At 44.5% G+C, this 13,984-nt stretch overlaps 1 protein-coding gene across 1 annotated transcript in view; it reads right to left on the bottom strand.

Moving 5' to 3' along the window:
• DNAH5 (dynein axonemal heavy chain 5) overlaps positions 1–13,984 on the bottom strand; it is a 185,075-nt gene that overhangs the window by 132,619 nt on the left and 38,472 nt on the right. The window contains exons 14-17 of the mRNA XM_079985129.1: positions 13,261–13,582; positions 10,803–11,009; positions 8,853–9,024; positions 6,731–6,876 (exon numbers count right to left, since the gene is read on the bottom strand). Coding sequence (XP_079841255.1) covers positions 6,731–6,876; positions 8,853–9,024; positions 10,803–11,009; positions 13,261–13,582 — 847 coding nt within the window. The remainder of the gene's footprint in view (positions 1–6,730; positions 6,877–8,852; positions 9,025–10,802; positions 11,010–13,260; positions 13,583–13,984) is intronic.

A 13,984-nucleotide genomic window follows, 5' to 3' on the forward strand; every position in this document is an offset into this window, starting at 1 on the left:
ATAGTTTTCCCAGTAGTGATGTATGGAAGTGAGAGCTGGACCATAAAGAAGGCTGATCGCCAAAGAATTGGTGCTTTTGAATTATGGTCTGGAGGAGACTCTTGAGAGTCCCATGGACTGCAAGAAGATCAAACTTATCCATTCTTAAGGAAATCAGTCCTGAGTGCTCGCTGGAAGGACAGATCCTGAAGCTGAGGCTCCAACACTTTGGCCAACTCATGAGAAGAGAAGACTCCCTGGAAAAGACCCTGATGTTGGGAAAGATGGAGAGCACAAGGAGAAGGGGATGACAGAGGACAAGATGGCTGGATAGTGTTCTCGAAGCTACCAACGTGAGTTTGACCAAACTGCGGGAGGCAGTGGAAGGCAGGAGTGCCTGGCGTGCTCTGGTCCAGGGGGTCACAAAGAGTCGGACACGACTAAATGACTAAACAACAACAACAACAACAGCCCCTTCCACTTCCTAGCTATCATAATTCATGCAGCTGTCAATAAATTAGGTTTTATTCTAGCTTAGCAATGCTGGCAACAAGACAATTGTGTATGTAGTTCTCTTGAGTTACATAAACACACGGAAAGAACCAACAGTCTTTCTTGCATTTTTGTCTCATCGTTGCTCCAAGGAGCTCTGGGAAGCATATATGGGTCTATACAGACACAGACAGACAGATACACAGACATGTCTGCTGTCACAATCCATTTTATTTTTCCAACAGCCCTGTGAAGCAGAGTGGCTTGAAAGATAGTGACAGGCCCAGGGTCACCCAATGAGATCTGAGCAGGAATAGCTGAGCAGGAATGATTTTGAACCTGAGTCTCCCAATTCCCTGTACCACACTCACTGTGACTATGTCATTTCAGCAGAAGCAAACAGGCCAGTCTTCAGAAGGCATCTGCTCAGCTCTGATGAGGCAACATTCGAGGGTGAGCATTTCTGCCCCTGCTGGCTGGTCCCCTCTCGATCTTTATTCCTACCCCCAAGGCTCACTGTCCTTCCAGTCAGTGGCGTAGCGTGGGGGGTGCAGGGGGGCCCGCCGCACCGGGCGCAACATCTGGGGGTTAGGGTTAGGGGGCGCAAATCCACGGGTTAGGAGGCGCAAATCCATGGGTTAGGGGGCGCAAATTACGCTACGCCACTGCTTCCAGTCTCCTTGCCTTCTCCTGTCTCATTCTCTTGCTCCTTATACCCACCACCTGATTTCTTTATCTCCTTGGGTAGCTCCGTAGGTTAGAGCATGGTCCTGATAATGCCAAGGTTGCAGGTTTGATCCCTGTTTGGGATAGCTGCATTGCAGGGGGTGGGCCAGTTTCCCTCCTAACTCTACAAGTCTATGATTCTATAAAACACCTGGTTCAGGTGGATGCCTCACAGTAACATCTGAGATGCCTACCTCCGCTGCTAGTCCATTCTTAGCCTGCTTCTGTTTGTGGCTCACAACGCCACTGCTTTTCTAGGATATCAGCACATTGCCATCTATAGCACTTTGTCGTATTTAGAGCGTCACAAACCATTCTTCCACTTCTTTCCATTATCTCTACAACTTTTGGTGGCACTAGCTCTAGAGTGAAGCCCTGTATTGCTCGGGTGTACCTGCCTGTGGCGTTTGCCTCCTAGGTGGGACATAAGGAAAGGGTTAAAATGAGTGTGATGTGATTGGCCAGTGGAAACTGATAGGAGGAGTTAGAGTTAAAGTGGGTGTTATGTGGGAGTCAGTTGAGGGTTGGGAGTTGGAGAAGGAAGAGGTTGGAAAAGTCTGTGGGTTGGACGAGTTGTGTTGTGAGAGAGTGAGAGAAATTGTTAGGTGGAGTCAGATAGTTAGTTGGGATAATCAGTTTGAAGTTGTTAGGAACAAATAGGACAGTTAAGGAACTAAGATTAAGAAACTGACAAGAAAAATTAACTGAAACCATAAGCTTGTTCATGCCTATAAAATAAACTTGATTGTTTGTTAATGTTAACAACTGACTGGACTCCGTGTGCACCCATGAGAAACAGGTTGGTGGCAGCGAAGAAAGCAATTACAGTGGTGGCACAGGGTCAATAGACCGTCAAACGTCCGGGGACCCTGTGTGATCGCCACACTGCAGAACCACTTTTTTCCTCTTCTCGCCTGCTACTTTTCCAACAATATGCTATCGTGATGAGAACAACACAAGTAGCCCCTGTCCTTGCACAGTGCTATGGTCCATTTCAATGCTGCCTGCCTGAAATGGAGAGGCAGGTCATTGTGACCACGTGATGATGCTTGCCTGAAAGGGAGGGGCTAACCACTGTGATGTCATGCAGGTGCTGCTCACCTGAAAGGCAGATACTGGTCTCTATGCCCACCAGCAAATTGGGTACCAGCAACCTTACATGCCGCCAGTCAGTAGAGAGCAGACTTGGGACTAACAGATACCAAGGAGAAAATACATTTTGTGGTTTCCCACTAAACAGCTAAGCTCTGCCCCTTCCTCTGGTTTGCTCGCTCTGTTCTCCCCCTCTCTTGGGATGCAGTTGGCGCTGTGGTCTAAACCACTTAGCCTCTTGGGTTTGCTGATCGGAAGGTCAGCAGTTCGAATACCCACAACAGGGTGAGCTCCCATTGCTCAGTCCCAGCTCCTGCCAACCTAGCATGCCAGTGCAAGTAGATAAATAGGTATCACTGTGACGGGAAGGTAAACTGCATTTTCATGTGCTCTGGTTTCCGTCATGGTGTCCCGTTGTGCCAGAAGTGGTTTAGTCATGCTGGCCACATGACCTGGAAAGCTGTCTGTGGACAAATGCCGACTCCCTCGGCCTGAAAGCGAGATAAGCACCACACCCCATAGTTGCCTTTGACTGGACTAAACTGCCCAGGGGTCCTTTACCTTACCCCTCTCTTGCACAAGGATGCCATGAAACTAGCTCCGATCATGTGGCTTTTGAATCCAAAGCCATCATTTTAAATATGAAGTAACTGTAAGTAAAGAATCTTTTTTATTTATTTTTTACCAGTGGGAACTCTGTGTATTTTATTTTTCCTTTTATTCTTCCTCAAGAATGAGACAGAACAGGGGCAAGCACGAGTAGCTCCAGCATCCAAACTTTTTAACTCTGCTGTCTACATATATAAACTATAAGGCAACCAAATTTATTACTAAAACCCAAGATTTACTTGAATGAGAAAGGTGTCATTTGTACCCTAGATCAGACAGAAGTTTCATAACTTTCTTACTATCCCATTCTCCCAAGTGCAAGAATCTCCGCTCTTCAAGCAGGAAGGAACTACCATTCCCACCATGATTTATAGGACATACGTAAGAGGCCTGCTTTTTGCAGCTGGCGGCCAGTGATAGCATCTCTGTGCTTTGTTCACCTGCTGCCTGACAGTCTGTTCTCCAATATGTGGAAGCCACACTTTGAGGATGAGAAAGCAGCAGAGAGTCAACTTGAAAAAGGTGTCATATAGATGTCAGGGTGCTATCAGCGGTTCCCGGCTGGTTGCCCAGGGAAGTATAAAAAAAAAGTTTCTTACAGTCCTTTTTCATTTCAGTCTTTACAGAGAGAGGCTATAGAACCCAGCCTCTTTAACAATAGCCTTGTCCCGAGTGAATCTCCACCCCCCTTCTCTCCCACTTCCTCATTCGGCGTCATCATCACCTCCTCTACGGGTGCTGCTATGTGCCCTCTGTCTTTGAGCTCTTTGCTCTCCTACTTTTAAGGCTCGCCAGGTTCTGGGGGATGGAGGGTCTGGAATGCTTTCTAATGACAACTTGTCAGCCAGCTGCTGCTCTGGCTCTGCTCCTCCTCTTCCATTATTCCCCAACTCCCCCCCCCCATCTGCCTCTGAGCTGTGTCCTCCCTCAAATCCCTATTGTAAATCTATATTATCTTCCTCTTCCTCCTCCCTGGAAGTGTCAGGATGGGGAGGGGTCTCCACCATTCCTCCTTTATCCAGTTCCTGACAATTAGTTTTCTTTAACAGTGGAAGCAGGTTTTCAGATTATACGCAGCTCTTCTTCAGGCTTTGATTATGAGAGCAAAAAATAAACATCCAATAGTCTAGATAGAAACAACTGGGTAGTCAGGATGATGGTTACTTGGCTGCAGAAGTTTACTGGCCATTGCTATTGGCCTGGAGATAGTCTAGGAGGTTGAATGCAAACATGCCATTCTGATGTCATGTGTGATGTCACAAAGGGGATCTGCTTTAAGTCTTGGTTGGTAAAGCCAGAAACAGTTAACAGTCAGACTGCATCTCAGCCCTGTCAAGATGGATCTCCATAATAGGTGATGAATAGTTTTATTTGGGGGATATATAAACTTTTACTATTGGGGAAAAGTTTTAGATTGGTTTGCCAGCTTGTGCCCCATCAAGTTGAGGCCAATATAGACATACACTCACAGCCCTGTACCCATCAAATAATCAACTATATGTGTGACTTTGGGACTGATTCATACAACCACATTTCCTTTATCCACTCTATAGCAGCTTTTTCTCTGTATTTGAAAAAATAACGAAGGAGAAGATAAGGAACCAGGAATAAGATTTGGATGAGGATGGTGAGGATGTAAGCTTTACAAGTGAGGGGGCTAGGAAGATGGCTTTGTGGTCCAGCATAGGAATGATGGGTCCTTCATATCATTGAATTCCTATTCCACAAAGAAGAAGTCTTCGAACTCTTTGCTCTCCTCCTTTAAGGTTCACCGGATTCTGGGACAAGTAGGGTCTGGAATGCTTTCTAGTGACAATGTGTCAGCCAGCTGCTTCTCCGCTCTGCCTGGTCTTCCTCTCCCACTATTCCCCAATTTCCCCCCTCATCTGCCTCTGAGCTGTGACCTCCCACAAATCCCTCTTGTAAATCTATACTGTCTTCTTCTTCCTCCTCCCTGGAAGGGTCCGGATGGGGAGGCAGTCTCCACCATTCCTCCTCCTCTGTCCAGCCCCTGACAATAGAGAACAATGGGAAACTAAAGTTAATTTTTACTATATTTCTGATTTTGGGGGAGTAGATAAAAGCCGGATGAGAATCATAATTGTAAAAACTAAAAGAAAGGTTAAAAAAAAGAAGAAGACTAAATTAAAATGTTAAGTCCTGTATACCCTTATATTCTCCATAATGACCAATTTTTGAATAAATTTTAGAAGCAGAATAAACCAAGGGGTAGAATATGATTTTCAACATGCAAATCAAGTATAAAATTAGGTAACTGGCATCTTCATACCCACACCGAAATCAGCTGAACGTTTTTTATTGCACACTTATATTTCACTATAAAGCCACCTCTTTGAGTCCCTGTCTAGGGAAAAGGTGGGACATTAACAACAACAACAACAAATTTCAATGGCCTGCAATCATTTTTTACTATGTGTATCTGCATGAATCCAAAAGAACCTAGCTCTGTTCAGAAGGAACCTTTGACTCCATGATCACTGCAGATGGTGTCAGCAGTCAGAAAATTAAAAGACGCCTGCTTCTTGAGAGAAAAACAATGACAAACCTAGACAGCATCTTAAAAAGCAGAGACATCACCTTGCTGACAAAGGTCCATATAGTTAAAGCTATGGTTTTCCCAGTCGTGATGTATGGAAGTGAGAGCTGGACCATAAAGAAGGCTGATTGCCGAAGAATTGATGCTTTTGAATTATGGTGCTGGAGGAGACTCTTGAGAGTCCCGTGGACTGCAAGAAGATCAAACCTATCCATTCTGAAGGAAATCAGCCCTGAGTGCTCACTGGAAGGACAGATCCTGAAGCTGAGGCTCCAATACTTTGGCCACCTCATGAGAAGAGAAGACTCCCTGGAAAAGACCCTGATGTTGGGAAAGATTGAAGGCACAAGGAGAAGGGGACGACAGAGGACGAGATGGTTGGACAGTGTTCTTGAAGCTACTAACATGAGTCTGACCAAACTGCAGGAGGCAGTGGAAGACGAGTGCCTGGCATGCTATGGTTCATGGGGTCATGAAGAGTCGGACACGACTAAATGACTAAACTGTCAGGAGCTCATCCTACACTTAAGTAGGACCCTGACAGAGACACATGCCCACTGGCATGTTCTCTCCCTCCTGGTCATTTGTAAGGGAGCTTCAAAAGCTTTCTTCTGCCCAAACATCACAACAACCGATGCTAACAGACATCGGCACACTTAGGGATTCACAGAGTCTTCACAGCTTGCGTAACAGACCTCAGCAACTCAGCATTTTGGCTAATCTACTTTATTTACATATAAACACACACAGAGCACTGCAACATGGCTCCCCCTCTCTCTAGCATCAAACAGCAAAGAGAAAAAGAACAAAGGACAATAGACCCACTTCACGGAACACAGTAACACAAACATCCTGTCTCCGTCACTTCCCACTCTATGGAGTCAAAACATACACCGTCATGTGATAGACAAAAATCCCATGACTGCAATCATGGAGCAGGAATTCTAACAACAAACTACAATGACTCTACAGTTTTATCTGAGGCCATAGTTCCGCACCTGATCTGTTACACCATACTGCGGGTAGGCAATCATGTGATTTGTAGACTTTACCATGCAAACAGTCCCTTTTTGGATGCATTTATGAATGCAAACTCCATAAAACTAGAAGTAAGGAGGTGAAGCCTAGTCTTCTCCCTGACATGCTTAATTTCTATGTGCAGGGAAGTGTGTGTGTATATTTAAGGACATGCAATAATGCAAGCAGCTGAAAGTGGTGCAGCTCAGGCACAGGTTTGATTCCTCAGTGAAGGCTAGGTGTACATGATGACTATACCTTTGTCATGTGAAGGAATTGCTCGCAGGTCAGTGGATCGTCTTCAGGAAGATTGCAAAGGGGCACAGTGCTCATTTCTTGAAGAACAGCATTGATACGAAATTCTATTAGGTCATTTACTCGATCAAGCATCAGCTCAAGGTCAGCTTTAAGGGCAGGAAGAGAATGAATATAGTTAGGTCAAGTAGTTTCAGAAGCCACTTTCCCCTCCCTTTTAAGCATGAATGGACTGATGTGTTAGGAAATTCTTAAAACCATCATTATGGGGTTTAACGTAACAGCCAACTGAGAGGGCAGAGAGGGTTTATCATCATCAAAATCTTGAAGAGGACAGTTGAAAAATATTTTTTTTATATAAAAGTATGGAAATGGTTTATTGAATATTTACAAACAAACTGTAAATAGATAAGAACATTGGCAGGATTGTTGTAATAACCCACAGTTTTATAAGAGTCTATATTTAAAGTAGATGAATAAATGAGTAAGTAATATTAATTTGGAATATGCAGAAGATATTAAAAATAAATTTAAGGAATCACAGAAAGAGGGGAAAGGAAGTAGAGTTTTGAAATGTTGAAACGATTGTAAAATTATTGAAATGTATAAAATTAAATAAATAAATGTATAAATAAAAAAAATTTAGAAGACAAATATAAAAACCAATCACTTTTTAAGAGTTTCAGAAGTGAAACAAAACTGCACACAGGCTGAGACTTAGACTTGGGACTTAGCTACACGGCTGCAAATACAGCGTTTTAAGTGTGTTTAAGTGTGGACGCAAGTGGCGCTGTGGGTTAAAGCCTCAGCGCCTAGGGCTTGCCGATCGAAAGGTCGGCGGTTCGAATCCCTGCGGCGGGGTGCGCTCCCGCTGCTCGGTCCCAGCGCCTGCCAACCTAGCAGTTCGAAAGCACCTCCGGGTGCAAGTAGATAAATAGGGACCGCTTACCAGCGGGAAGGTAAACGGCGTTTCCGTGTGCGGCTCTGGCTCTGGCTCTGGCTCTGGCCAGAGCAGCAATGTCACGCTGGCCACGTGACCCGGAAGTGTCTCCGGACAGCGCTGGCCCCTGGCCTCTTAAGTGAGATGGGCGCACAACCCCAGAGTCTGTCAAGACTGGCCCGTACGGGCAGGGGTACCTTTACCTTTACCTAAGTGTGTTGTAAGTGTGTTATACAATTGTGACACTAGATGGCGCTGGTGAGCTAATGGTAAATTCCACATGTATTTTAAAAAACGTTTTTTAAAAGCATTTTCACAGTGTTTTTTACATAAGTGTAGATTCAGCCATAGAATGGCTGACACTACAAGACGTGGAATGGCTGACGCTGCCACACAGCAAAGCAATATGTATGGGGAAGGTATGATTTGAAGAATGGAAATAGCAGGCAATGGATCAGGTCTTTAATCTATTCCTTACCTCTTTTCCCTACACATACGCACAGCTTCTCTGAAAATAAGAAGCTTTCTTATTGTTTTACAATGGTTTGGTCAACAACTGGTGTTCCCAGCCCCATGTCTTCTCCTAAATATCTAGTTTGGCATTAAAAATAAAAAACCTATCACACTCTAAATCGGTATAATTTCCACTTATAAGTAAGGATAAAAGGATGAGTAGTACAAAGAAATAGTGATAAGCTTCCTGAACTCCTTCCTGGAGTTCAAAGTCTTTATCCTGGCACTAGAGAAGAAAACAAAGATCAAACAAAAGAACAATTGTACAATAAGTCTAGCTGGCCAAACACTAATTTCTTCTTGATGTCATTTAACACACCAATGAACGTCTGTGCTTTGCACCTAACAGTATACAGTAAGTCTGCAACTTACATACATTTAACATGTGTGCATTCAGCAAAAAAAAAATCAATTACCGGTAATTTAAAAGGGTGGAAAGGAAAAATGACTTTGGCAATCTCACCCGCCATTGAACCTGATGGGTTTTGACTATACATGATTATGGCTTTGGGTGCGATCCCCAGAACATAACCCCTTTGTAAGTTGCAGGCTGTACCACCAAGACCAAACAGATCACATGCAGAGTTTGAACCGCAGTCCTGATCATTAACAAGGCACTGAATTTGTGTGCTTATTGGTTATAAGGGTCTTATTCCTAATGATAAGACTTACCAAGCTTATCCAAAATATTCTGTAAGTACTTCTCAATATTCAGGGATGTCCAGGTCAGTGTGGTCAAACCAGGCTGGATAGCATCATCCACTTTCGCCAAATGAGGAGCCATTAGCACATGAAGGGGAGTTTGGATTTTTGATTTCACTCTTTTGTACTCTGCCAGCATCATCTGAAATGAGGCCCAGGAAGAATTGTAAACATGCAGCATGAGAATGGTACTCAAAGGTACCAGCATCCCTTAAGATACCCCCGAAAAATCTCAGTATGTGCGTTATTCCCACTGGTGGGTCATGTCCCCCCCCCATTTCATAGTCCTGTCTCTTTTCAATGCGGCCACCATTTTGTGTTATGCTGTACACCCTACGGCAGCCATTTTGTATTATGACACACCGCACAGCAGCCATTTTGTGATAGGCACCCACAACATGCTCTTAAAATCCCATATGTGCCTGCTAACCCCCAAAAAAACTTTATCCATATTATATTGTCAAGTTCTGCTCTACAGATTAAAGACATATTTTAGACTACGTTCAACTGACTGGGTCACAAGTTGTCCATCAACCATGTATTGTGGCCTGGCAAGATATTTTATAACCATCTTGTTTTTGCTTTCCTGGACAAGCCACTGTTGGAACTCAGCTACATTAGTACAGAGGTGCCTCGCAAGACGAAAAGAATCCGTTCCGCGATTCTCTTCATATAGCGGTTTTTTCGTCTTGCGAAGCAAGCCCATTGACAGCTTAGTGGATTAGCGCTATTAGCGGTTTAGTGGCTTTTAGCGACCAGCTGTTAAGCGGCTTATCAGCGGATCAGCTGATAAGCGGCTTAGGGCTTAGGAAAAGGGGGGAAAGGGGGGAAAACCCGCAGGAACTCGCAAGACATTTTCGTCTTGCGAAGCAAGCCGATAGAGAAATTCGTTTTGCAAAGCGCCTCCAAAACGGAAAACCCTTTTGTCTAGCGGGTTTTCCGTCTTGCGAGGCACCACTGTAAAAATAAAACATTATAAATGTGTTACAACACTGTGACACCAGATGGAGCTGTAGAGCTGAAATCGGAACTCTATGAAATTTTCCATTGTGAGCTTTAAAACCATTTTTTTCCAGAGCATTTTCAGAGTGTTTTTTATAGTTGTGTAGATACAGACTTTGTAAGCCATCTATATCTGACAGGGTGGGTCACAATATGTCGAGACCTGGTTTAAAGGCTATCAGGATACAAAGAATATGACAATTTGCAAGGATACTCTTATTTTATTTTTTAAAAGGTGGGGTCAGCTTTGCTGTAGTTCATCTCATCATTATACTTGATAAGCCTCCAAGTTTACTGGAGGGAACACCTAATCAAATTTAGTGACATATGAGGATATAGTTTGAGTTCCTCACTTGTAGTTTTATAAATAATTTAATGTGTCAACACGAATAGAAGTTACGAATATTGCAGTTGCTGTATAAGGGATTATTATTCTGACCGGAATGTAATGGAAATTAATAAGATTTTGGAACACAGAAATAAAGCAAATAATCCAGCCATCAATTCTAGCACATGGCTGCCTACCTTATCTAAATTATGTAATTCGGTATTTGAACTATTGGTATTAATAATTGAATTATAAATTGATATTGTTATAATGAGGCTGTTACTGGATTGTAATTGAAAATGAATAAAAATGATTATCAAAAATAAAAATAAAAATTTAGCGACATATAGATAAATTCAGTAGGAAAGTCAACATAGCAATTTAAACAAGACAGGATTTCAACCTGCTGGCACATCCAGGAGAGCCTTAAAAACTGCTTTATCTCTAAACAGTCATATGTAAACAGCGCATGAAGTAAACTAAAAAGACTGCACGAGGATAGTTTATCCTGAGACATCAGGTATCTTCTTAAACCAGCAAGATGACTTTCCCATAGATGCAACAGTTAGGTGGAAGAAATCCAAGAATACCTGCAGCTTATTGAAGTTCTGTTTGTAGGAGTCACGTTTCTGTTGAAGTGCAACAGCAAAGGGTGGAATGTCTAGTCCCATGCGTGACATGCACTCTGTTTCCCTTATTAAGGTGAGGATCTCTGGGTCAAAATTGACAAATATTTCTCCTGGCTCTGGAGCTTTCACCAATAACGAGGCCTGAAGCCCGGCTCTAGTTAGGTGGACCTGCAGACAAGAAATGTTACAGACATTACTGTCATCAAGAGGAGCTCACATCTGGCTTTGTCCAAAACTATCACCTTACACCAGAGGTTTTCAACCTTTTTGGGTCCACAGCTCCCTTGACCAACTGCATTCTTTCTGAGGCAGCCCTGTGGGGCTCAGGAGCCGGCAGCCCCTCACCCTTTTTGAGCACCCTCCCTTGTGGGCTCAGCCTACTCTCCACTCCCCTCTCCTTGGGAGTCCTCCGGGCAGCTGCAACTGCCACCCCAGTCTCTAAACTGCCCCAGCCCCACCCCAAAGAGTGGTGCCTCCTCCCACGACCCCACAGGGGCCTCGAAAGCATCCCCTGGCCAGCCCCAGAGACACTATTCACCTGAGGAGCTTGTAGCCAGGGCTGCTGCAACAAACAGCTGTGCAAGCCTTTGGGAGGCAGAGATGCCAGAGGTCATCAGAGGAAGGGAGGGAAGGAAAGGGGGACAGAGGCCTGTGTCGCCCGTGGCTCCCCTATCATTCAAGGCACCCCAAGGTGCCATGGCTCACTGGTTGAAAACCACTGCCATGCACAAAAGCAGGCGCAGCCCAATCTAACCATCTGAGCAACTGGGATGTAACCAGTCTCAGAATCCTGCTCTTCTAACTATCTGGAAACTTTCCATAGACTTTTGATTGCTATAGACTGGCTTGAGGATGAAGTTAGAAGACACAACTAGTTGATGCCTTTTACGCTATGCACTTGAGGAAGCCATCCTGCATGGAAAATACAGCCCCAGAAGCCCTTTTCAGTAGCCTGGAACCCCACAAAAAAACCTAGAAGAATCCTTCCTGGCCGTGGGTGGGATTCAATGCTCCGCTCTTCCAATTGTTCTGTCTGCGCAAGCGTTTCAGATTGCCAGATGGAATGATTCCCCTCTCCTCCACCCGTGTGCTGCTATGGGGGTTCTCCCAACACACACACCCAAGTCAATTTGTGGGGCCGTAGGGGAGGCGAGGGGGGAAACCCCATTGGGCAAGCAGAAGTCCTTGCATTGCAATTCCACCGATGGGGCTCATTAGGTGAATCCCACCCCAAGTCATGAAGCGGAGGCAACATCTCAGCAAGCTACCGGGCAGTTCTGTAGTTCTATGGTTCTAGCAAATTGCAGTTCAACATTCACATCCAGCAAGGTTGGAGAATAAATGGCGCTTGCTACACTTCATGGCGGGACACGGGTGGTGCTGTGGGTTAAACCACAGAACCTAGGACTTGCCGATCAGAAGGTTGGTGATTCAAATCCCCACGATGGGGTGAGCTCCCATTGCTCGGTCCCAGCTCCTGCCAACCTAGCAGTTCAAAAGCACACCAGTGGAAGTAGATAAATAGGTACCACTCTGGCAGTAAGGTAAACGGCATTTCTGTGCACTGCTCTGGTTCGCCAGAAGTGGCTTAGTCATGCTGGCCACATGACCCGGAAGCTGTATGCTGGCTCCCTCAGCCATTAAAGTGAGATGAGTGCCGCAACCCCAGAGTCGGCCATGACGGGACCTAATAGTCAGGGGTCCCTTTACCTTTACTTTATACTTCATGGCTACACAACAAGCCCAGCTCTGAACCACTGTTGATCTTGGTTCTCTCCCACAGTTCCTGAAGCAAGGAACCCTATTTCTGTGCTAGCTGTGCACATTCTCACATGCTGTATACTCAGAAACCTTTCACTGAAATACCCATGTGAACATAGGGGGGGAAATTATACTGAGTCAGAACACTGGTCCATCTAATCTTATACGGTTTCATCTCACTGATCATGGCTCTTCAAGACCTAAACCAGGAGTCTCTCTGTCCTGCTATCTGAGAACCTTTTAACTCAAGATATAAAAGACTGAACCTTCCACAAGCAAAGTTTATATTATATCACTGAATCCTGGCAGCAATAAACCCACCCAGATTAGTAAACAATCTAATATACTCATTTCTGCTGAGCATTTCACTCAATATAACACATTTTGTGTACTATTGTCACTAATCTACACATTAATGTGCCCACTTGTGTCCACTAGACATTAATGTGCCCATTGTTGTACATGCTACTCAGTTGGAGAACAGCATTCAGAGAAGTGTAAATTTAAAGGGGACAACTGTGTTTCAGTTTGTGTAGTGTTTCAGAAAGTGTGAATTGCATCAGCTTGCCTTAGACAGGAACTCAAATTTCTACCCATCTCTAGCATCAATTCATGCCACTTGAATTCTACTACGAAAACAACAAGGATACCATCTTACCTGTTGAAGCCACGCCCTGTGGTAGACAACCTCAAACTCCAGAAGGACTTTGGCCACCCTGTTGTAGTTGCGGATTATGGACTTGGCTTCTGCTGTCTGCAGAACGAGGGGGTGCTTCTGAAAGAGATCCATGGGTTCCTGGATCCTGTGGAACAGCTGCCGAGCCCACAAGATCTTACCAGCCACGGGAGGAAGGTTGCGCCCCAGCGGTGGGTCGTTCTTTTGCTTGGAGTACAGCTTAGAGACCATCTCAATGTCATGACCATAGTTTTGAAGGATTATCTTGTATTTCTCATCAATGCCGAGGTTAGGAATTCCTAGTCTGCAAAGAGAAAGCATCACCGTCAGGAGAGGTTTATGAAGACGGAGTTAGTTCATCGGTTTCTCTTCTTGAATCATAGGACAAGGTTGCGTACCAAGGCACTGTCTTGCCAAATACAAGGTGGTTCTTACACCATCAAAACTTAACACAAGAAGGAGGGAGGGGGAAGGAACAGAGCCAAGAAGGGTAACCATATTAGAATTACTACCTCCTCAGTATACAATTGGTCTTCTGGTTGGGTTTTCCCATACTGGCACCCAAGCCACAAAGTTCCCAGGAGAACAATAAAGCACACTGTCCTGAAGTATTTTGGTTTATGGGTTCAATTAGGCCATAAGTTTATTGATTACAGATGTGATCGATTTGGCTTCGGCATTGGGGTGAAGCTAGGCTATATCTTGA

This window comes from Podarcis cretensis (genome assembly GCF_951804945.1).
Source record: "Podarcis cretensis genome assembly, chromosome: 7".
Classification (NCBI taxonomy): domain Eukaryota; kingdom Metazoa; phylum Chordata; class Lepidosauria; order Squamata; family Lacertidae; genus Podarcis; species Podarcis cretensis.